The 22,292-nt window shown below is 41.3% G+C and overlaps 1 protein-coding gene across 2 annotated transcripts in view; it reads right to left on the bottom strand.

Moving 5' to 3' along the window:
* The window catches only part of CDON (cell adhesion associated, oncogene regulated), a 99,523-nt gene that overhangs the window by 30,332 nt on the left and 46,899 nt on the right, over positions 1 to 22,292 (bottom strand). For both annotated transcript variants that reach the window (XR_005723643.1, XM_040255830.1), the window contains exons 10-16: positions 16,239 to 16,528; positions 14,334 to 14,508; positions 11,662 to 11,790; positions 8,070 to 8,273; positions 5,827 to 6,008; positions 4,848 to 4,953; positions 267 to 389 (exon numbers count right to left, since the gene is read on the bottom strand). Coding sequence is in view for 1 of the 2 variants with exons in the window: in XM_040255830.1 (XP_040111764.1) it covers positions 267 to 389; positions 4,848 to 4,953; positions 5,827 to 6,008; positions 8,070 to 8,273; positions 11,662 to 11,790; positions 14,334 to 14,508; positions 16,239 to 16,528 (1,209 nt within the window). In the remaining variant the exon portion in view is untranslated. The remainder of the gene's footprint in view (positions 1 to 266; positions 390 to 4,847; positions 4,954 to 5,826; positions 6,009 to 8,069; positions 8,274 to 11,661; positions 11,791 to 14,333; positions 14,509 to 16,238; positions 16,529 to 22,292) is intronic.

Genomic DNA, 22,292 nt, shown 5'->3' on the forward strand with positions numbered 1-22,292 from the left:
GTAATGCACTTGAATCATTCCAAACCACCTGCTCACCTCCCTGGTCCATGGGAAACTGTCTTCCATAAAACCAGCACTTCGTGCCAATAAAGTTGGGGATTGCTGCTCTAGCTGACATAAGGCTAGACTGTTGAGACAGTCTAAGTGGATGTACTTAGAAAACAGTCCAAAGTATCTTTGGAAACTCATCGATAGTCAGAAGGAATCCAGAGTTCAAAATCCTAGCTCTGTGCAGGGAAGAACCACTAATTCTCACCCCTTCCTACCTTTCGTTTCACAGATCATCACGTTACTGAACTCGCTCTCTCCTCCTTCGTTGAAGCATTGCATTTTAATATCATAGGAGGTTTCTGGCTGCAGGTGGCCGATCATGTGCCACTGCTTTGAACCTAGAAAGGAAAAATAGAAGACAAGCTTTAAATACCCCACAACCTAAACAACAGAGTCCATAAAATTATTTAGTAATTTCAAAATGAAGTTGGAGCAGGAGCCATCACCATACAGTCAGTTTGAGCAATAAAAATGTCCTTATATTTTTAGCAATACACAACAGATGAACAGCATTTCTATTGCATGGTATGAAAAGAAATGGTAAAGAGAAGAGAAAAACTGAATTAAAGCTAAACCTGTCTATGGGGATTCAGACTTTGTTTTATTACAAGTTATTAGTAGTAAGTCTTTCATAAAATACATATTAATTTTATGCATAAGTTAAAAGAAAACCCTCAAGTCCTTTGATCCCATACTTCAGCAAGCAAGTCAACCCACTCTGTTCATCCACCAGAAAGCAATGCCATGTACGAGGTCAGAAAACAATGTCTTACCCAGAACGAGTGACCATTACAAGACAGACCTCAGCAAAACTCTCAGTTCCACTCTAATGGGACACAATGTGTGTGTGCGCGTGTGCGCGCTTAGTCATGTCTGACTTTCTGTGACCCCGTGGACTGTAGCCTGCCAGGCTGCTGGGTCCATGGACTTCTCCTAGCAAGAATACTGGAGTGGGTTGTCATTGCTTTCTCCAGGGCATCTCTCTGACCCAGGCTGGAACCCGTGTCTCTGTGTCTCCTGCAATGCAGGCAGATTCTTTACCCCTGAGCCCTCAGGGAACCCCTCCAACGTATAAATGAATGTTCAGAGAGCAAAATCTACTCTGGGAAGCTCTTGGCTACTGCTCTTGCCATTTCTTTCCTTTTGAATCTGGGTCTCCAAACCACACTAGTAAAGAATGAGGCTATGATCCGTGGCACAGAGCCAGCATGTCATTTAGAAACACTTCTAAACTGAGCAACTTCAATATAAATCACTCTCTGTTTTTACTTCTGTGGACCTGTGACAAACTTTAATAAACAGGGACACGTCTGCCAGACTCAATGAACTCTTCAAGCACCTTTAATCCTTCTTAAAAAATATCTCTTCAAACTGTTTTCACTGTTTCTTAGAAACTCAACTATACCACCAACTGATTTAAGAGTCAATTAAAGTGAGAGAAGAAAAAAAATAAATGAAACAAAACCATCCACACAAGTCAAATCGACTTGGCTGACAGAAGCAATGGCTCCGGGATTCTTCCTGATTCAACACAGACAAAAACATCTCAACCCGGAAACATACCCCTTTCCAGGCCACCAACACAAAGCCCCTCGTTCATATTTTACAAGTCCCATATTTTATAAGGAAGAGAATCTGCTTACTTTAGGATCGAAGGACTATGAAAAACTCACAAGTGGGGAATTCTTGTGAGTTCCCCACTTGTGAGTAGGCCCCCATTTATAAGTGTAAAAAGGATCCTAAAAGAAACTTGACTCAAAATCTACTTGAGATAGGAACAGATCTATGTTTAAATTCCAAAAACTCTGCTAAAAGACTTCTACTTTTTTCTCTATCTTTAGTTCTTTCTTGGCCCAGCTCCCCACTCACTTATCAACATTCACTTGAATAATTATTACACTAGATTTGAAGTTTTCCTTTCATAGCACTAGTAAAAATGGAATTAAACTAAGCTCCTGGTAAGTTACTAGTAACAGAAAATGAACTAATACATCTTATTAGAATAATATCCCATTGTTATTGAAATTATTCCAATTATAGGAAATATCACCGGAAAGGTTTTACAGGTCATTGACAAATAAGACACCTAAGTGTATTATCAGATTTATAATCAACCAACCAGCATGCTGTTTGCTCAGCAGGCAGTTTTTTCCACCAAGAATGTTTTAGAAAAGGTAAAAAATGAAAGCACGGGCTTAAAGATCATGATGACATACTCTGATTTACTTGGAACTCAATTAATGTACAAGATTAAAATAATCATCACAAAAACACTGGTACGTTCAAAATGTTTACAGCTTATCTAAACGTGGAACTTATCAAAAGGTAGGGTACCAGTATTATTGCTCTTCTCTTACTGTATTCTTTAACAATGTAATTGCATTTCAAAGCTTAAAACAATTTTGAGTTGATATACGAAAGTAATCTAAAACTTTAAAGAAAACTTTACATATAAAGGATAAATCCTTCTGTTTCTCAGCTCGGGAGAGCAAGCCAATAGTTTCCAACTGCCACAAAAAGAATTTCAAGTGCATAAACTTGAAAATAAGGAATAAGCAAATTACACAGCACAGTGAAGCCCACTTAAGCAGCTAACTGCTCTATTACGTTCATAAACAAGTTCTCTGTGAACCACAAGGCAGAGCTCACATGTACAGACGCTAGTAATACAAACAAAAGCTCCTTTAGAGGAACTTCCCTGCTCCACACTCCACAGGCACAACACTCAAGTCTGCAAATGTTCAAAGAGTTAGCTAGAGAATATAGAAAGTGTTTCTCAGCGGATTTCTAGAGTTGAACCGGCAAGGGGAGGGGAGGGAGTGATACTGACGGAGACAGAGAGGGAGGTTTGTTTTATTTATATTTGCCTTGTTTAGAACGACCTCCTAATGAAAGCGTAACCTCTCTCAAAAGAGTTTAAAACTAAAAACCAGACAGCTCCACCTGCCTAACCCGGACGAAACTAGAATGAAGACTGAGCCAGGACTACAGTGTGGATCGGTCACTAACGATGCTATTTCCTTTCATGAACACGCATATGAAAAAGTATCCATCACTGTGGAGATGAATGTTCACACACAGCCCGCAGTCGTGGGACCAGCACCCAGGTGAAGCAAGTGTTTCTGGCCCCCCACAGTCCCCTCAGGCTCCCTCCAGCCACTGCCACCTCCAGGAAGCTACCATCCTGACTTCCCTGAATCTTTTTTGCCACTAACAATGATCTTTCCACACTTCCCCAATTCCTTATGAAGAAGGCAGGTTTGGGGAACTCATTTCTTTCCTACTTTTCCAGATTAAGAAAAGAGAAACAATCACTCTCCCATTCAAAAAATATTTAGGAGCACCTTCTCTGTGCCAGGTATGAACACTTAGATAACAAATTTTCCATCACATCACAAAAGTAATGGATGAACAATAAAAAGAAAACCACAATATTTAAAGAAACATGGTGCCACCTACTAAAAGTAATTTATTATAAGATTACTTATGACAAAAAACTATTGGACGTTGAAAAGTCAGAGGAAAGTCACCTTGGCTTGGGGCAATTTTGTGAGATGATTCATTAGGAGATTAATACTTCAAAAAAAAGAGAATCTTAGAGTGAAAAAAAGACCTCAGAAAGCCTTCCTCCCAAAGCAAGAATCTGTTGCAACTTACCACTGAGAAACAGGTATCCAGCTTCTACTGAACACCTCCCAAATTAGGGAGTTTATTGTGAGGGAACCCATGTTAGAGAAATATGGTATGAAAGGGTTCTTTCTCACGTGATTTCCTTCTGGCTGCCCTCCCCAACAGACTGAGTGCCTCTTCCACATTCTAGTCCTTAAATACTTGAAGACAGGACTTTCCTGGTGGTCTAGTGGTTAGGAATCTGCCTGCCAATGCAGCAGACACGGGATTGATCCCTCACTCAGGAAGATTCCACACGCTGTGAAGCAGCTAAGCACAGCACCACAACTACTAAGCCCACAAGCACCGAGAGCCTGTGCCCTGCAAGAGGAGAAGCCACCACAGCGAGAGGCCCGCACAGTGCAACTGGAGAGCAGCCCCAGCTCGCGGCAACTGGAGAAAGCCCAAGCCCAGCAATGAGGACCCAGAGCAGCCAAAATAATTAAAAAAACCCAAAACCTTGAAGACGGCTGTTCTGCTGTTGGCTATCATAGATGTCTTTTCTCCAACCTGATCACCCTAGACACTCCACTATTCTTTTCTGGACTCTGAGCATTCACCCATTCATTTACTCAATAAATACCGAACAACTCAACAGTGTAGGGCTTGGGATACAGCCATGGGAAAGTAGGCCCTCTGCCACGAGGAGAGTAACATTTAGTGGGAAAAGCAAATGTGAAGCAAAAAATTCCATATACACACACATACGCAAAACTGAACTAGGACGCACACTTGCAAAATCTTGTCGGGTGTGCCTGACTCTTTGTGATCCTATGGACTGTAGCCTGCCAGGCTCCTCTGTGTACAGGATTTTCTAGGCAAGAATACTGGAGTGGGCTGCCATGCCTTCTTCCGGGGAATCTTTCCGACCCAAGGATCAAACCCGTCTCCTGCAGGTCCTACATTGCAGGCGGATTCTTTACATACTGAGCCACCAACCCCTCACTCGTCAAGGGTCCACTGTATTAAACTGGACAAATTAACTTTCTTTGGAGAAAATTCAAAGTAGGGTCTATACACCATTTCATTTTTTACTCTATTTTACCCTGGGATGGTTTTCATAATATTTACAAGCCCTCTCCTCCAAAACCCTCTTATTAAGACTCTAGCTTGTCCATGACACTTACCTTCTACAATATCCCTCTTGTAATCACTATCATTGTCACTATCCGTTGGCCGGTAATAGATATAAAATCCTTGGATGGGAGTGTTATTGTTACTCGATGGAATGTACTAGAAAAGAGAAGCAAAGATTTGTCAAAGACAAAAATAAATGTAACTTTTCCATCCATTAAGACTTATTTATCTGTGTGGCAGTATTTTTTGAGCATCATTTTATAGAAATCCTTGATAGCCATTTAAAGTTTAATTTAAAGGTATTCAAAGGTGTTGAGAGCATTTTAGCTTACTGCAGGGCTAAACAAAAATAAAGCACTATGTCTCACTAGGCTCAAAGACAAAAAAGTACATTGGGCTCAAAAACAATAAAACATGAAATGGTGATTATGTTACTACTTGGATGAGAGCTGAAAAGATAATCATTTTATTTTTAGCCTGCCCCCTGAGCCTGGATGGGAGGGGAATTTGGGGGAAGAATGGATACGTGTGTATGTACAGCTAAGTCCCTCTGCTATGCATCTGAAACTATCATACTGTTGATCAGCTATGAGTGTGTGTGCTAAGTCGCTTCAGTTCAGTCATGTCTGACTCTGTTCAACCCCATGGACTGTAACCCACCAGGCTCCTCTGTCCATGGGATTCTCCAGGCAAGAATACTGGAGTGAGTTGCCATGCCATCCTCCAGGGGATCTTCCCAACACAGGGATTGAACTCACATCTCTTATGTCTCCTGCTTTGACAGGTGGGTTCTTTACCACTAGAGCGCCACCTGGGAGGCTCTAATCAGTTATGCTCCATTATAAAATTAAAACTAAAACAAAACAAAACCTGCCCCTCATATAATATATGCTCTTACACAAATCTGTGCCCCTCAATTTCCTCTTACTTAAAAGTTCAAAAATTTCCCATTCATAGTATCATGTCCTGATATTAAATTAACATGGCCACATCAGAAACTTTTATCGTTAGAGAAGATGTTTTACTTACCGTCCACTTTAGCATGATCTGAGTATCACTGACAGCTTCTGTGTATGCGATGTGAGGTCCAGTTATTGGACGGTTAGAAAAGCGATTGGGGAACCCAGCCACCTGATACGGACGAGAAGCTGAACTCCGAAAACTCTCACCATGATGGTTGATAGCAATGACCCTAAATTTGTATGTTGAACCTTTCAAGGGAGGGAGAAGAAAAACAGAATTTAAGGGACAATATTCAAAATACAACAATCGTACTTAAGCATCTCTCTGCAATAACAATGACATGCTCTAAAGCCTAGATAGTGAATATATTTCAACCCACTTGCCACTCCGCTGGTATTACATGTGTTCATTACGTGTGTTCAAGATTCCAATACCTTACTGGGGGTCCCTGGGAGAGACAGATGCTGTTCCTCATGGAAGGAAGCAAGGAGAGAAGAGGAAAAAGCACATTTCTCTTTCAACATCCTGTTCTAAAGTCATACCCATCAAATACAGGACTAGCTGGTGGTGATGGTGGTGGTGTTTAGTCACTAAGTCGTGTCCCAGTCTTTGCAGCCCCATGGACTGCAGCCCGCCAGGCTCCTCTGTCCGTGGGATTTCCCAGGCAAGAATACTGGAGTGGGTTGCTGAAACTATTGGGTTGGCCAGCATATTTGTTTGGGTTTTTCTGTAAGAACATAGGAAAAATCCAAATGAACTTTGTGGCCATCCCAATAGGTTTTTTTTTTCACTTTGAAAGAAACAAGTGAAGCGAAGTTTAACACAGGGAATACAGCTATGAAGAGGCACTGTGTGGCTGATCACAGATGTCACTCTGCTCCCTCTAATAAGAGGGTAAGAAAGATCAGATTTAAGCCACAACAGAAGGTATTTGTTTGGCTTAGATATTAAGAACTTGAAAAAAAACAAAACTCTAAGGATTGTGAGTTTCTGGAAATCTGAATGTGAAGAATAAATTAGACCCCTAAAGCAAGTTTCCCAAAAGCTTAAAAATAACCCCTGAGCTTCTGAGAACAGTCTTTTCTATCCAGAAAATGTTACTTAGTTTTGCCCGTATTTAAAACGGCCACCTTCTCCCAAGTGTACCTACATATTCCTGAGCTCCTCCTGTTACCTGTCAGACAAACACGGGTTTTTGCTGCTAAAGTACATTTAAAAGTCCATCAACAAAAATAGTCATGAAACCCAAACAAACAGAAGTAAAGAAAGTTGATTTGTGATTAGTGCTTTTCTCTTTTATGGGTTGTTTCATATATTAGGGGGTCTGGATGGGCTTCCCTGGTGGTTCCGATGGTAAAGAATCTGGCTGCAATGCAGGAGACCTGGGTTTGATCCCTGGGTTAGGAAGATGCCCTGGAGGAGGGCATGGCAACCCACTCCAGTATTCTAGCCTGGAGAATCCCCATGGACAAAGCAGCCTGATGGGCTACAATCCATGGGATCACAAAGAGTCAGACACAACTGAGCAACTAAGCACACAGGAGGTCTGGAGAAGCTCCCCTGCTGCTGAAACAAAACTGAACAGAACAAAGAGGTGTTGAATGTTGTCTCATATTCATAAAACAAAGCAGTGGGTTTAACCATGCTAAGATGCATCATCAGATCAACTGTAGTCAAATAAGCAATTTTCCTCTTAAAACATTCATTCATAGCAGAATACATATACATAACCACACACAAAGATGTCACCACAACCCTACTTCCATTCATTTGCAGTTAGAAATAGTCTAAAGCCCAGAAATAAAGACTAGGTTAAGTCAATCACGGTATACTTCCACAGTAGATACACAGTTATTAAACACTGAGTTCTGAAGAATTGTTAATTATGCTATAACATGGGAAAAGGGGGGTCACAAGACAATATTTATGGCGTGATTCCTCGTTTGTATTAGAAAGGAAAAAAGACTAGAAAGAAATACAACATAATATAAACAATGGTTATCTCTAGATGGGTGGGTTTGGGGTGACTATTGTTTCTTATATTTTGCTTTCAAATACAATGTTGCTTTTTATACAATAAGCTCACATTACTTTAACAATTAGAAGAATATACAATTATTACAAATAGGTATTTAGGGATTTCCCTGGTGGTCCAGTGGTTAAGACTTCCCAATGCAGGGGACACAGATTGGATCCCTGGTCAGGAAACTAATATCCTGCATGCAGTAGGCATGGTAAAAAAAAAAAAGACGAATATGCATCTAAAGTCAGCATTGCTGGCCTAAAACAAAATGTTTGAATATTACTACCTGGCTCTAAACTACGAACTTCCACAGAAAGCTTAGAAGGAGGGATGTCTTCAGCTGCCACCAGCCAATCACTAGTCCTCATCCGTTTATATTCAACCTTGAAGGCAGTGATTGGAGAGCCCCCGTTGGCCCGAGGAATCCACGTGACATAGACAGACGTCTCTGACGCAGTGGAGATAGTAGGCCGGTCAGGCGCCTCTGGGACTGAAAATGGAAACATTCATTTCTATAACCCTTAGCATCAGAGACAAGAATTACTCAAATGAACCGAAAGGGATAAATCCCAAACATCACTTTATTAAAGGCTCTTCACCAAAATTCCTGCCAGAGTTAATAACATTATGACTTTCTTTCTGTCCTCTGAAAAGTTAATGTGCAATGAAGTAGAGGAAGTAGCAGGAAAAGTGAGATAATTTATAAACTTGATAAGTATCTCTGAAAATCTGAAAGTTAATGAGTATGATCACTGAGGCATGCTAAAACAATATAAGTAATTATTATTTGGTGCTTCAAGTCTGACTATGGTAATAATTTACAGTAAATTTTCAAAATGATGTGTTATTTAAATGGTTTTCTTTATCCAACCGAGCTATAGAAAACATATTCAGCCAACAGTCTATAGATTGTTCTGTTTATTAGCTATTATGATCACAGCCTGTCAATAATCAGCAATGTAGCTATTACTATTATGTTAAGTATCTTAACACACTTCAAGGCTATAGGAATACTAGTCCAAAAAACAGACTGCAAGCAGTAAATAGAGATAAACTGAAACAGTAAAATCAATACTGATAAAAATGGGAAGGGAGAACCACTGCTCAGGATGAAAGCGGGAAGACAGATGCACAGTTAAATAAAGACAAGTGTTATCAGGAAACATGATCCACGTGATCATCCACGTGAACCCCACACCTGGCAGCTCTCGGTTAGCATGGCCAAGAGGAGGGATGTCCCAGCCCACAGACGAGACGGTCTCGATTCTATGGCAGGAGGAAACCTCAGGAGTAAGTTCATCAGCCATTTAAACTATGTAGCCAACACGTGTCCCTAACTGCTGGCCAAGCAGTCTGGTGGTTGTAACTGGCTTCCCACCTGGTCCCTGCAGAGCAAGAATGCTGACAGAAACAACCTGGGCTGTACGACAGTTCGGAAGTCTTGAACTGCCACCCCCTTTACAGAAGTCACCTGTGAGCTTTTTCAGAATGAGCTGGTTATCAAGACCGACTGCCCTTCCACACACTAACTGTCATGTTTCTAGAGCTAGAACAAGGAGGACCAGCTCTGGACCACGGTTCCATTGTTGTTGTTTTAGTTGCTAAATCATGTCTGACTCTCTGCAACCCCACGGACTGTAGCCTGCCAGGGTCCTCTGTCCATGGGATTTCCCAGGCAAGGATACTAGAATGGGTTGCCATTTCCTTCTTCAGGGGATCTTCCCAACCCAGAGATCAAACCCATATCTCCTGCATCAGCAGGTGGATTCTTTTTTGCTCAGCCACCAGGGAAGCCCCCATGGTTACATTACTTCCGTGAAATACTCAGGAAGCCCTGTCTCTGTCTAGCCTGGGTCTGGCCTCCACCAACACCCCTCTGTCTCAACATCTCTTCAATCTGAATACAAACACATAACAAAATAATGTTGCATATGCTGCCTGTACGAAGGAATTTGTGGCATTTTAAAAACAAATTGTTTAATGGATGAAAAGATGAACACATTCAAAGCAGGCAACTTGGCATGATACTTACTGTATTCCTTTCAAGTTAGAAAGCAATGGAAACAGAACGAATAGAAGTTAGTGAATTTCTCTTTTAATATGAAGATAACAACTTCCTTTGTTGATTCACATGAGGTTAAAACTCATAAAGAATACCACAGACCAAGGAGAAAAAGAACATTATTAGGGGAAAGTCCCTAAAGAGAAGAATACCATCAATACCTAAAAGAAACAGCCTGGGAAAGGAGATAAAGAGTACTGCTCTTGGAGTCTAAGTATCTGACTGTGGATAGCAGTTCCACCACTCTCTGGGTGATCTTAGGCAAGTTCCATAACCCCCTTGAGTCCCAGTTTCCTGATCTGTAATATGCTGATGCTTCCTTCCTCACAGGGTTATTGTGAAGATTAAATAAACCCTTTCTTTATGGTTATCTCTGTTTGGATAACACCAAACTCATGATTGCCAGCACAGAATCCATAACCTTCAGCAACAAATTCTTATCACCTATCTTGGTAAATGGTTCAAGTTCCCCAAGTCACCGTATTTCTCACTTTCGTTCAGTGAGGATTCAGTTCCCCTCATCTCTTGTCTGTGTCCTTCTCCATCCACACTGTCACTGTCTGTATTTCCAAGCCTCATCTGATGCCACTCCCCTGTCCCATCTCTAAAACTCCTCTTCACAGCTTTTAGGGAAAGACTGAATCTTTAAGGACGTCAAACAAGGCAACTGCTTCCCTACCCCACTGTAGCATGATTCCCCACAGCACTAAATGAAATCTCTGAATCTCTAAATGAAATAGCACATGTCCTTCATCTGTCTCTGCATGAGAGGTCTCTGCCCAGAACTGTTTCTCCTGCTTCTTCATTCAGCTATAACATTCTTGCCTTTGAAGCTTAGCTTAGGGAGCATCTCTTGTTGCCAGCCACTGGGCCTCGTTCCTATCAAGTAAGTGATTAGATAAATCTCTTGTGAAATGTTTGATTCCAAAGTAGAATCAAAACCATCGTTGCTGGTTGATCTATCTTCCCCGCTATATTGGTATTGGTTTAGCTGTCTGCATCACCTCCTATATTGTAAGCCTCTCCAAGGGCAAGATTTATTTGATCTCTGCTGCTCCAGCATTTAGTACTGTGTGCTAGTTCATGAGGTTTTTGTTCTTCTGATCTCAGAGGTGAAAGGACTCAAGAAAAAGCAGCTCATGATACTGAAGATACAGAGGCATTCCACAGAGGCGTTCAAATGTTATGACTTGCTTCTGTCTGAGACCAACTCATGGAAGACTATAAAAATAGGGAAGAGAAGCTTGAAAATTCTTAGAGCTCAGAAATAAAATGTTAAGCCTTCCCTAGATCACAAAAAGCACATTATGTTATAACGGGAGAATTCAAGTATGATTAAATACTAAAAAGAAGTCTTAAAAATCTTATTGCTATGACATCTAAACACTCTAAGATCAACATGATACAATAATAAAGCTGAGAATGACATGTAATCATTCAATAAAAAACTAAGTCATACTATAGATACCATGACATATTTTGACAAATCATTTAAAAAAATAACAAGTCAGATGTTCAGGGTTCCAATGTAAATTTGGTTCCCATGCCAGAGAGGAGACAGAAAAATCCTTTTTGTGAGTTATAAAAACTTAGTATCATAACATTTGAAATCTGAGTTTATTACTTTGAATATCAATCATGGTACTAGATTTCAAATTCAAGACATTTTAAAATGGTTGAAATAAAACCTAAAAGAGTTATATGGTAAGATATAATTTGAATAATAAATATCCTGTCCCACTCCACCCCCTAATAACCTGAAACAGGTTACATTTGGAAACAAATAGAATGAATAAGTGAAGAATCTTCTCTTTACCTCCACTATGCCTAGAGGCATCTGTGAGTACCACTCCAAAGTTGTCTGCAGCCTCTGAAACAACAGGGCGCTTAGGGATGCCCACAGGTGGAGAGGAGGCCTGGGTATTTTTGGATGATGGTGTTTTCTCTAGAAAGGTATAATATAACATAATATAATACAAATAAGCTTCTCTGCGTAAGTAAGAAAAGATACTATGAAACTCAACTGGCATATAAATATATGAACTTATCTGTTACAGTGTCTAAATTTAAAACCTACACTGTAATTACTTAGCTAATATAAGGAATTAACTTGAAAAGTTACTTTGTCTTTTCCTAGTACCTATAACAAAAAATGTGTCTCTCTTCACCAGGATAGCTTTAATCTACACACATAAAAAGTGACACAAATGAAAAGGCCAAATGACTAAAGGCTTTCAAACTATTCACCCACTTTTATTTTTACTGTACATATTTCTTAATTGTGATGCAGAAAATTCATTATTTAAGAGCTTCGGTTAAGTTTCTTCATGTGAAAGCTGTCATGCTGTTTTAAAATTTCAAGGGGCAAAAAATGAAATTGAGTGATTATTTTAGAACTGAAATACATGCTCATTATTCAGTATTTGCGGGTCAGACAGTATAAACAACTAAGGACTAATTATGGGTAATAACTCAAAATACATTTCAAATAAGAAATACTCACTATTTTTCTGTCCAGACACAGTCATTAAATAAAAGGATCTTTTTCAAAAGTCAATAGACAATTTCTTTCCAGTCATCAGAACTCCTTGCCAACAATGTGCCACACCAAAAACTCTTGTATCCAATTCCTGTCTCTGCTCATAGAAGTCTTTTTGTTCACTTATGGCCAACCTGCGATAGCATCTTTTTGAAACTGCTTATTTTATCAATTTATTTATGGCAGTGCTGGGTCTTTGCTGCTGTGCAGGCTTCTCTCTAGTGTGGTGAGTAGGGGCTACTCTGTAGGTGTGGTGACTTGACCTCTCTTGTTCATGGGCTCCAGGGCACACAGGCCTCAGTAGCTGTGGCGTGTGGCCTCAGGAGTTGCGGCTCCCTGGCTCTGGAGCACAGGTTCACCAGTTGTGCGTGGGTTTAGTTGCTCCGAAGCATGTGGGATCTTCCCAATCAGGGACTGAACTCGTGTCTCTTGCACTGGCAGATGGATTCTTAACACTGAGCCGCCAGTGAAGCCCTGAAATGGCATCTTTCCAATCAAGCTACCCTCACAAACTGGGTGGGCTCCCCTTGTAGCTCAGTCGGTAAAGAATCTGCCTGCAATGCAGGAGACCCGGGTTCGATTACTGGGTCGGGAAGATCCCCTGGAGGGAGGGCATGGCGATCCAATCCAGTATTCTTGCCTGGAGAATCCCATGAACAGAGGAGCCTGGCAGGCTTACAGTCCATGGGGGTCTCCAGAGTTGGATATGACTGAGCAACTAAACCACCAGCACCACCCTCACAAGCTGCTCCGCAGAAGACTGTCCTCTGCATCTTGTCTTGCCTAGACCATGTCAGATCTGGTCCCTCCCTATCCCTCTGCCCTCCTCCAATCTATCCTTACCCTACAGTCAGCATGGCCCTATAGCCAGCATTGAAACATACAAGAGGCAGCGTCGCGACTCTGCTCAAAACTCTCCAATGCTCCCAGTTCACTCAGGGTCGAAGTGGGTGTCCCTGCAGGTTGGACAATGTGCTGATGATCACCCATCTCCCTGAGCGTTCTCCCCTCCCCACTTACTTTACTCCCATCGCTGTGGCCCCTCAGTGCTCCTTGGAAACACCAAGCACACCCCCTTGCTATCCTCTCTACTGGGGTATTCTAGCCCCAGATACTCACATGGGTTTCCACACACCTCCTTAAAGTTCTGCCCTGCTGTCAACTGCTCGGTTCTCTGGCCACCCGTTCAAACTGTGACACCGCTACTACCCCACGTGCTTGCGTGCTAAGTCGTTTCAGTCGTGTCTGACTCTTTGTGACCCTATGGACTGTAGCCCACCAGGCTCCTCTGTCCATGGGATTCTCCAAGCAAGAACACTGGAGTGGGCTGCCATTTCCTCCTCCAGGGGGTCTTTCCGATCCAGGGATCGAACCCACGGCTCTTAGGTCTCCTGCATTAGCAGGTGGATTCCTTACCACTAGCACCACCTGAGAAGCCCATGCTACACCCATCCTTAATTTGTTTCTCTTGTTAACACTCAACACCTACTAATGTTCTGATAACTTATGTGTAAACTTCTCCCAACTAGAATGGAAGCTCCATGACAGCAAAGGAGTATTATCTATTTTGTTTACCACCTGGCACTGAGAAGTCATTCAGTAAATATCAGCTGAACTGAAATTTTGCCTTGAGTTGGCATTTATGTATATGTCTTACCTTTTTTTAGCAAAGTAGAAGCTCTATCAGGATGGATCTTGTCTTGATTATCCTTGTTTTCCCTGTGTCCCTTACCCTAATGCCTTACCTATCATAAGCTCTCAAAAATACCTGTGAAATGCTAGATGGACTAGAAGAATACAACCATCTAAATGAGGCCCCAAGAGGTACTATAATAGGTTTATTTACTAAATTTATAAATAAGAAACTTTGCTACCCCAAAATGACACTAATTATTAAAAAGTGACATCAATACAGCCAACTCCCTCCTCTTAAGGAAGATTATACTCACCTTTGCTGGTTCGGAAGGTGAGCATGGCAGGCTGTCCTTCCCCGGCGGCACTCCTCGCCACCATCAAAACTTCATAGAGACTCGATGGCTCCAGTTCCGTTAAATGGAGCTCATTCTCACTTCCTGGGACTCGAACTGTGTGCCAGCTACCCACGACACCAACACCATCCTCCAGCTACCCAAGCAAAAACAAGGCATTTTTCAAAAATGGAGACACAGGGCTGAAAAATCTTTCCATTTCAATTGGATAAAAACTAGAAGTCCTTCAATTCCAAAATGAATCTGGGGAAGCAATGCACCGTCAAAAGTGAAAGAGACACAATGCCTCTTCCAATTAAGAACTATAAGGTGACCTGTAGTGAGAAGTTTGGGATTCTCACTGTTTTTGAAAAAGGCTACTGCTCATCAGCTGCCACTAACTTATGGCCTCAAGGAAGTTACTTGATTACCCAGTCATTTCCTTTCCTGGTAGTGGAAACGGTGCTCCTTTCTTACTGGACTAATGGGAGAATTAAATAAGTAAACAATAATACGTATTAATGATAATATATCATATACACAATACCTGATAAATCAGTTCATGTTTACATCTGTATAAATTATGCAATTATGCATTATATATTTCTAACAGTCTTGCTTCATTTTTTTTATACTGTTTCTTGAGTTGAAGGACAGAAAAAGAGATCCAATCTGTTATGCCTTCATTAATAAAACCAAGAGCCAACATTCATGGAAGTTTCCATGGGGACAGGATTACCAGTGAAACTTCCTTCATCTAGAATCATCAAGTTAAAAACAGTGAATACACTTCCAAGTGTCATTATGTTAATTTTTCCAGATATTAAAAATATTACTGTAGGGGGAAATGGAGTGGCAGGCTGGAACAGCAGAGGTAAGCTTTTATACATAGAACGGAAACACGACAAGGTCCTACTACATAGTACAGAGAGCTAGATAGTCAATATCCTACGATAAACTATAACGGAAAGGAATATTTTTAAAAAATGTATATATAGGAATAACTGAATCCCTATGCTGTACAGCAGTCATTAACATTGTGAATACATTAACATTGTGAATTCAATTAAAAAAATACCTAAAGGATAAAAAAAAAATTCCTATTAAATGATGGATACCAAAACATCCTGAATATAGAAAATTATTTTAAATACGAGTGCATCTCCTCCCATTTCATTTACTAATCTCATTAAACAAAGAGGGAAGGATTTTCGTTTTGTTTGAATATAAGCCTGTGGATAAAAAATATCATCTGAAAAATCAATTGAGACAGACCAACGTTTACCATAACAAATAACCAAACAATGAAAAATATTAATACAATTAGGAAGACAACCGGACATGAAAATATTAATCAGAGATGATAATGGACAACTTTGTTCAAACAGTGGTTTCTAATAAGAAATTGCTTCTTCGCTAAATAAACTATCTTCTGCCACTTCACAGAGGGAAGGAATTACTTTTTAAAAAGCAGTTTATAAAGCTTTACACCCAAGGGGTTAAAATGTTTGATTAAAAAGGTCAAGAAGCAGGGAATCCCTGGCAGCCCAGTGGTTAGGCCTTGCGGCTTTCACTGTCAGGGCCAGGGTTCCATGCCTGGTTGGGGAAATAAGATTCCTCAAACCCCAAGGAATGGTCAACAAAACAACTGTCAAGTTACTCAGTTCTTAAAATCCCAATCTGTGGGAGGTTATTTGTACTTTATTCTTACTGTTTTCATAAGACTGGTGAACCCAGCATGAGTGCTGACTCTCTCCCAAACCCATCGCCCTGGGATACTCCCGTTCTGCTTCCTGCCACTCCACAAGTGTGAAAGATAGCAAGCATGTGTTATACACAGGATGCGAGGATGTGAGAAGACAAAGATCATAAACGACAAGATATTACCTTTCGATACTTCACGAAATAGGCATTGATGGGCAGCCCGCCATCCTTCCCTGCCCTCCAGACCAGGTTGTAGGTGTCTGGCGTGTGTGTCTGAGGGGGGCTCAGAATGATGGGGGCATCAGGGACAGAGGAGCCACTAGCATTTTTCTCTGATGATGATTCCTTGGCACTGGAATGTTCTTTCACCGGAAATGAGCTCAATAACCCAGTTTCTGAATCATCACCTTTATCATTCTGAGTGGGATCAGAAGATGTGACTATTTCTGCTTTGGTGTCTGTCTCAAAAGGAACTGCAGAGGAAGAAAGAGGAGATTGAAGAAATTCATCATTTCAGGGTCTCTCACACATTGTGCTGTCATCTAACACAATGTTAGCACAATTTGAGCCCTAGTAGTTAAAACAGGTAACACTTCAACTTATAATTCGTGGAGACATCTTATCTCCAGTTGCTACTGCTGTCATTCAGTCACTAAGTCATGTCTGACTCTTTGCAACCCCTACTGCTGTCATTCAGTCACTAAGTCTTGTCTGACTCTTTGCAACCCCATGGACGGCAGCACACCAGGCTTCTCTTTCCTTCACTATCTCCTGGAGTTTGCTCAAGTTCATGTCCATTGAGTCGGTGATACTATCTAACCATCTCATCCTTTGTCATCCCCTTCTCCTCCTGCCCTCAATCTTTCCCAGCACCAGAGTCTTTTCCAAGGAGTCAGCTCTCCATATCAGGTGGCCAACATATTGGAGCTTCAGCTTCAGCATCAGTCCTTCCAGTGAATATTCAGGGTTGATTTCTTTTAGGATTGACTGGTTTGATCTCCAGTAGCTATCCTACTATTCATGAAGGAGAAAATAAATTTTCTGAAAAAGCAGTTCTACAATGCAGTAGTTTAGTAGCTAGTACTAGTGCTAAGTTGCTTTAGTCATTTCTGACTCTCTGCAATGCTGTGGACCATAGTCCACCAGATTCTGTTCAAGGGATTCTTCAAGCAACAATACTGGAGTGGGTTGCCATTCCCTCCTCCTGGGGATTTTCCCAACATAGGGATCGAACCCAGGTCTCTGATGTGAAAGGATGCTATCTTCCCCTTCTCTAGGCTAGCAGTCCCTCTTTTACAACAACAACTTGCTAGTGTAACCTCTGAAGATTTCAAGTTGGCAAACAATGAACTTTTACTCTAATTGGTAAATGAAACACAATGAGTAATGCATTCCCTTGGGAACAAAATAACATAAGTAGCAAAGAAAAGATCAAGAGTTAGACCATTACCTACTGGGTAGCTAGTCCCCAAAGGTCCCTTAGTATTAACACCCTTAGGCAGGCCCCTCCTATGCTGAATCGGGCTACCCCGTGAGCGGCTGTAACTAATGCCAAGCCCAAGAGAGGCTGTGGTCTTCCAGGCTTAAGCCTTAAGAAGGTCTGGCATCCCTACCAGAGTTCTACCACATACAGACGTCCCAGCTAGCCATGGAGAGAAGTGACCAGGGAAGGGATAGGGGGAGGAAGGGAGAGAAGTGACCAGGGAAGGGACAGGGGGAGGAAGGGAGAGAAGTGACCAGGGAAGGGACAGGGGGAGGAAAGGAGAGAAATGGAAGGGGGCAGGTGGGAGAGGAGGGCATTTGGGTTGAGTCCCGCCCTCACAAAGATGCCACGTGTGTGATGGAGCCACTTCAGCTGTTCCAGCCCCAGGTGCTATCTGATTACAAAGGTCTAAGAGACCCCAAGCAAGGCCCACAGAATGGCCCACTTTATCCAGTTAACCCACTGACCTGGAAGGTAATAAATGACCTGTTAAGTCGTTCATCAGATATAACTACCCCCAAAGATGGTTTTTCCAGTAGTCATGTACGGATGTGAAAGTTGGACCATAAAGAAGGCTGAATGCTGAAGAAGTGATGCTTTTGAACTGTGGTGCTGGAGAAGACTTTTGAGAGTCCCTCGGACAGCAAGGAGATCAAACCAGTTGATCCGAAAGGAAATCAATCCTGAATATTCATTGGAAGGATCAATGTTGAAGCTGAAGCTCCAATACTCTGGCCACCTGACACAAAGAACCGACTCATTAGAAAAGACCCTGATGCTAGGAAAGATTGAAGGCAGGAGAAGGCGGCGAGAACAGAGGATAAGATAGTTGGATGGCATCACCGACTCAATGGACATGAGTTTTCGAAAACTCCAGGAGATGGTGAAGGACAGGGAAGCCTGGCATGCTGCAATCCATGGGGTCGCAAAGAGTCAGACATGACTGAGCAACTGAACAACAGCAAAAGCTGAACAACTTAACACGTGGGCTTCCCTCGTGGCTCAGATGGTAAACAGTCTGCCTGAAATGCAGGAGACTTGAGTTCGATCCCTGAGTCGGGAAGATTCCCTGGAGAAGGGAATGGCCACCCACTCCAGTATTCTTGCCTGGAGAATTTCAGGACAGAGGAGCCTGGTGGGCTACCATCCATGGGGTTGCAAAGAGTCAGACAAGACTGACTGCATACAACATACAGATAACTAACTACTTCTACTAAACTCGGAAGACAAGTCATAGACAAGAGGGAGGAAATGAAACAAGACTAGCAAAGTTAAAGGAAGAATTTACTTGTTTCCATTTTTTTTTTTTTCTGGATAAAATGGAAGGTTGGCTTAAGAAATTGCCAGCCTATATCACAGTAAGCGAAATAAGAAAAAGGCAAATTCCACAGGATATCACTTACATGCAGAATCTAAAATATGACACAAACGAACTTATCTACAGACACAGAGAACAGGCTTGCGGTTGCCAAAGGGAAAGTGGGGTGGAGGAGGGACTGACTAGTCACTTGGTGTTAGCCGAGATGCAAAGTATTATATATATAATAGATAAACAAGGTCCTACTGTACAGCACAGAGAACTATATTCAATATACTGTAATAAACCAGAATGGAAAAGAATATGAAAAATGTATTATATGGATAACTAAATCACTTTGCTGTACAGCAAAAATTAACAAGGCACTGTAAATCAACTATCCTTCAATAAAATAAAATTTTTTAAAAATTGCCAATCTAAAAACAGCCTTAATATTCACTACTGAGAGTGTACAGAATACATAGAGGAAGGTAAACATAATTTATTTGTGCTGAAAAAAATAAATAGGTCGCCTACACCCAAAAAGAATTACAGAGCACATATGTGCTCAGCATGGAGCCAGACGTTAAATAACTATCATCTCATTTAATTCTCAAAACAACATTCTTAGGAAGATAATAATACCTCCATTTTACAGATGAAGAAATTCGGGTTCTGAGAGATTAAGCGACAACAGCTGGCAGAAGAATGTTCGTGGTGTTGCCGTGAAAAAATGAGAGAGCAATTTATGAAAACAAATAAACTGCCAACACAATAAAACCCAAGAACTGACAGCCCAGTCCCTCTAAAGTGCTATTAATACAGACAACGAAAGGTCTCCTACTTCTGCGGAGGAAGGCAGCCTAGGAAACAACAGCAGAGTCTCTTTTCCACAATGAAGTCAGATTCCTGGTAAAAGGTGGGAGTATTTTTAGAATGACTGCAGCTTCACAGAGAACCAACCAGAAAACAGGGCTAACAGTGGTAGGTCAGTTCTCTGTTTGTTTAAAAGAGAGAAAAGGTGTCCCAGAAGCTTTCTCCATCAAAGAAAACAAGAAGCTAGTGGAAAAATAAGATAGAAGAAAATTAATTAAGTTCACTGAGACAACTTCCAAATATTGCTCCTGGAACAGGCGTGTTTACTTAGTGAGTCAGAATGAGGGCTGGATGTGAAGGGTGTGGCTGGGAGCCTGCTCATGCAGAGATGGATTCTAGCAAGTGGAGGCAATTAGTTGTGGCTTAGGGTAGTGGAGAAGGACCTTTTTATCATTAGTGTTTCATGCATCCTCTGGGCAGGTCACCACTGGGAAGTGGTATTTGGCTGTAGAAGAGTTTGAATACCACATGCCGCAGTTTATACAGAGGCATGAGAAGAATGCAATATTACAGCCTGTGTCTGCTGCAGGAGTATCAAAATTCCACTTGTGTTATTCGGGCTGCAATGAGACTTTTCCGTAACTTTTATTGAAAAGGAGATTCAATTAATTTTCTTCTACTGTTCCCAACAGCACAGTTAGAGCGCTCACAAGATGCCAGATACAATGCATAAAGCCTTCACAGTACTTTCCAAAGGTTCTTCACATCCATGATCTCAATTTACCTTCAAAGCAGCTCTTTTTGGAAAAGATCCTGATGCTGGGAAAAGACTGAAGGCAAGAGAAAAAGGGGGCCACAGAGGATGAGATGGTCGGATGGCATCACTGACTCAATGGACACAAGTTTGCAAAAACTCCAGGAGACAATGAAAGACAGGGAAGCCTGGTGTTCATGGAGTCGCAAAGAGCTGGACATAGCGACTGAACAACAGCAACTCTTTATCTTCAAAACAACTCTGCAATGGTCATCTAAAAGAGACATCTAGCATTTTTTATGGTAGAATGTTTTTTGAATTGGAAAAGAGATTGATAAAACCCTGGCTTTCTGAGTACTATGACGATGGCCATGTTTATGAGTAAATGACTCTGAGCTGAAACCAAGTCAACAGGGAACAGAACCAAATCTGCCTAAGTGGTTCCCACTGTGACCACTCAAACCAGCAACCCCACCCCAAACTATTTAGGACCCTAGGCCAATTCTCACTATAGTTTTGAAGAGTAACAACTCACTCTACAAATATTTGTACATCCAGAACCTCAAAAACCCAAGGTCTCTGGGAAGAAAAAAAGGTGAGGGAGTGATTCATCTTGCTTACTGCCCTCTTCACAGTAAACAAAGTAAAGGCTGTCAGCACGCGAGAATTTAATAATGGGCTCAGACATCCAGGGGAAGAATTGGGTTGTTACGTGCTGTTTTGAGCTTTAATAGGCTCAGCTAGACTTTGATAATTATTGTAGAGCATGTAAAAGGGACAATGGAGGACCACTCAGGCAGGATGTGGTTCATTAAAAAATTAAAAAATATTAAATGAAAAAAATTTAAAAATGATATTTATCAAGATATAAAATCCTGGGGGTGAAGAGGATCTTCAAAATCTAAAAATATCTTATCTAAACAAATTATGTATCTTCAAAGTACTTCGGATTTCTCATATTTAAAGTGAGGCAATTAGGGGGACTTCCTGATGGTGCAGAGGTTAAGACTCTGCACTTCCTATGCAGAGGACTTGGGTTTAATCCCTGGCTGGGGGAACTAAGACCCCGCATGACACAGTATGACCAAAACAATTAAAAAGTAAATAAATGAGTAGAGTGAGGCAGTCAGACGACTAGCCACTTACTTGTCCCAACAGCTTTGACTGTGATGTCTATAGCGCCATCGTCCCCTTATTTACATAAAATAACCACTTCAGCCAAATGCTCTACCCTAGCAGTACCTGCATTATACATCTTGGCAGCTAACAATTTTGAGCAGAGCCACTCCTATTTTTGCTTGGCAGACTGATACATAAACACACACAGGTATATATACATACACACATCCATTAAGTGTGTATAAATTTATGTGACACTTAACTACTTTTCTATACTTAAGGATTTTTTAAGGTTTACTAAAATCAGGAGCTATTTCTTCATTCCTTAAACACTACCACAAAGTGTTAGTTGCTCAGCTGTGTCTGACTCTTTGCAGGCCCATGGACTGTAGCCCTCCAGGCTCCTCTGTCCATGGGATGCTCCAGGGAAGAACACTGGAGTAGGTTGCCGTGCCCTCCTCCAGGGGATCTTTCCAACCCAGGGATCTAACCTGGGTCTCCTGCTTTGCAAGCAGATTCTTTACCATCTGAGCCACCAGGGAAGCACAAGGGATAATTATAATTTAAAAATAATTAGATGGCAATAATTATAACCCAATACTTAGTATTTATTGAAGGCTTTCTATTAATACTTCCAGACACTGTTCTAAGCACTTTACAGATATAATCTCCTTGAATTCTCACACCAGCCCTATGAGTAGGGCACCTTCTCTAATGCCCACTGACATTAGATTTGATTGTGAATTAAGTCAAATCTGAATTAATTTG

This window comes from Oryx dammah, unplaced genomic scaffold (genome assembly GCF_014754425.2).
Source record: "Oryx dammah isolate SB20612 unplaced genomic scaffold, SCBI_Odam_1.1 HiC_scaffold_15, whole genome shotgun sequence".
Taxonomy (NCBI): Eukaryota; Metazoa; Chordata; class Mammalia; order Artiodactyla; family Bovidae; genus Oryx; species Oryx dammah.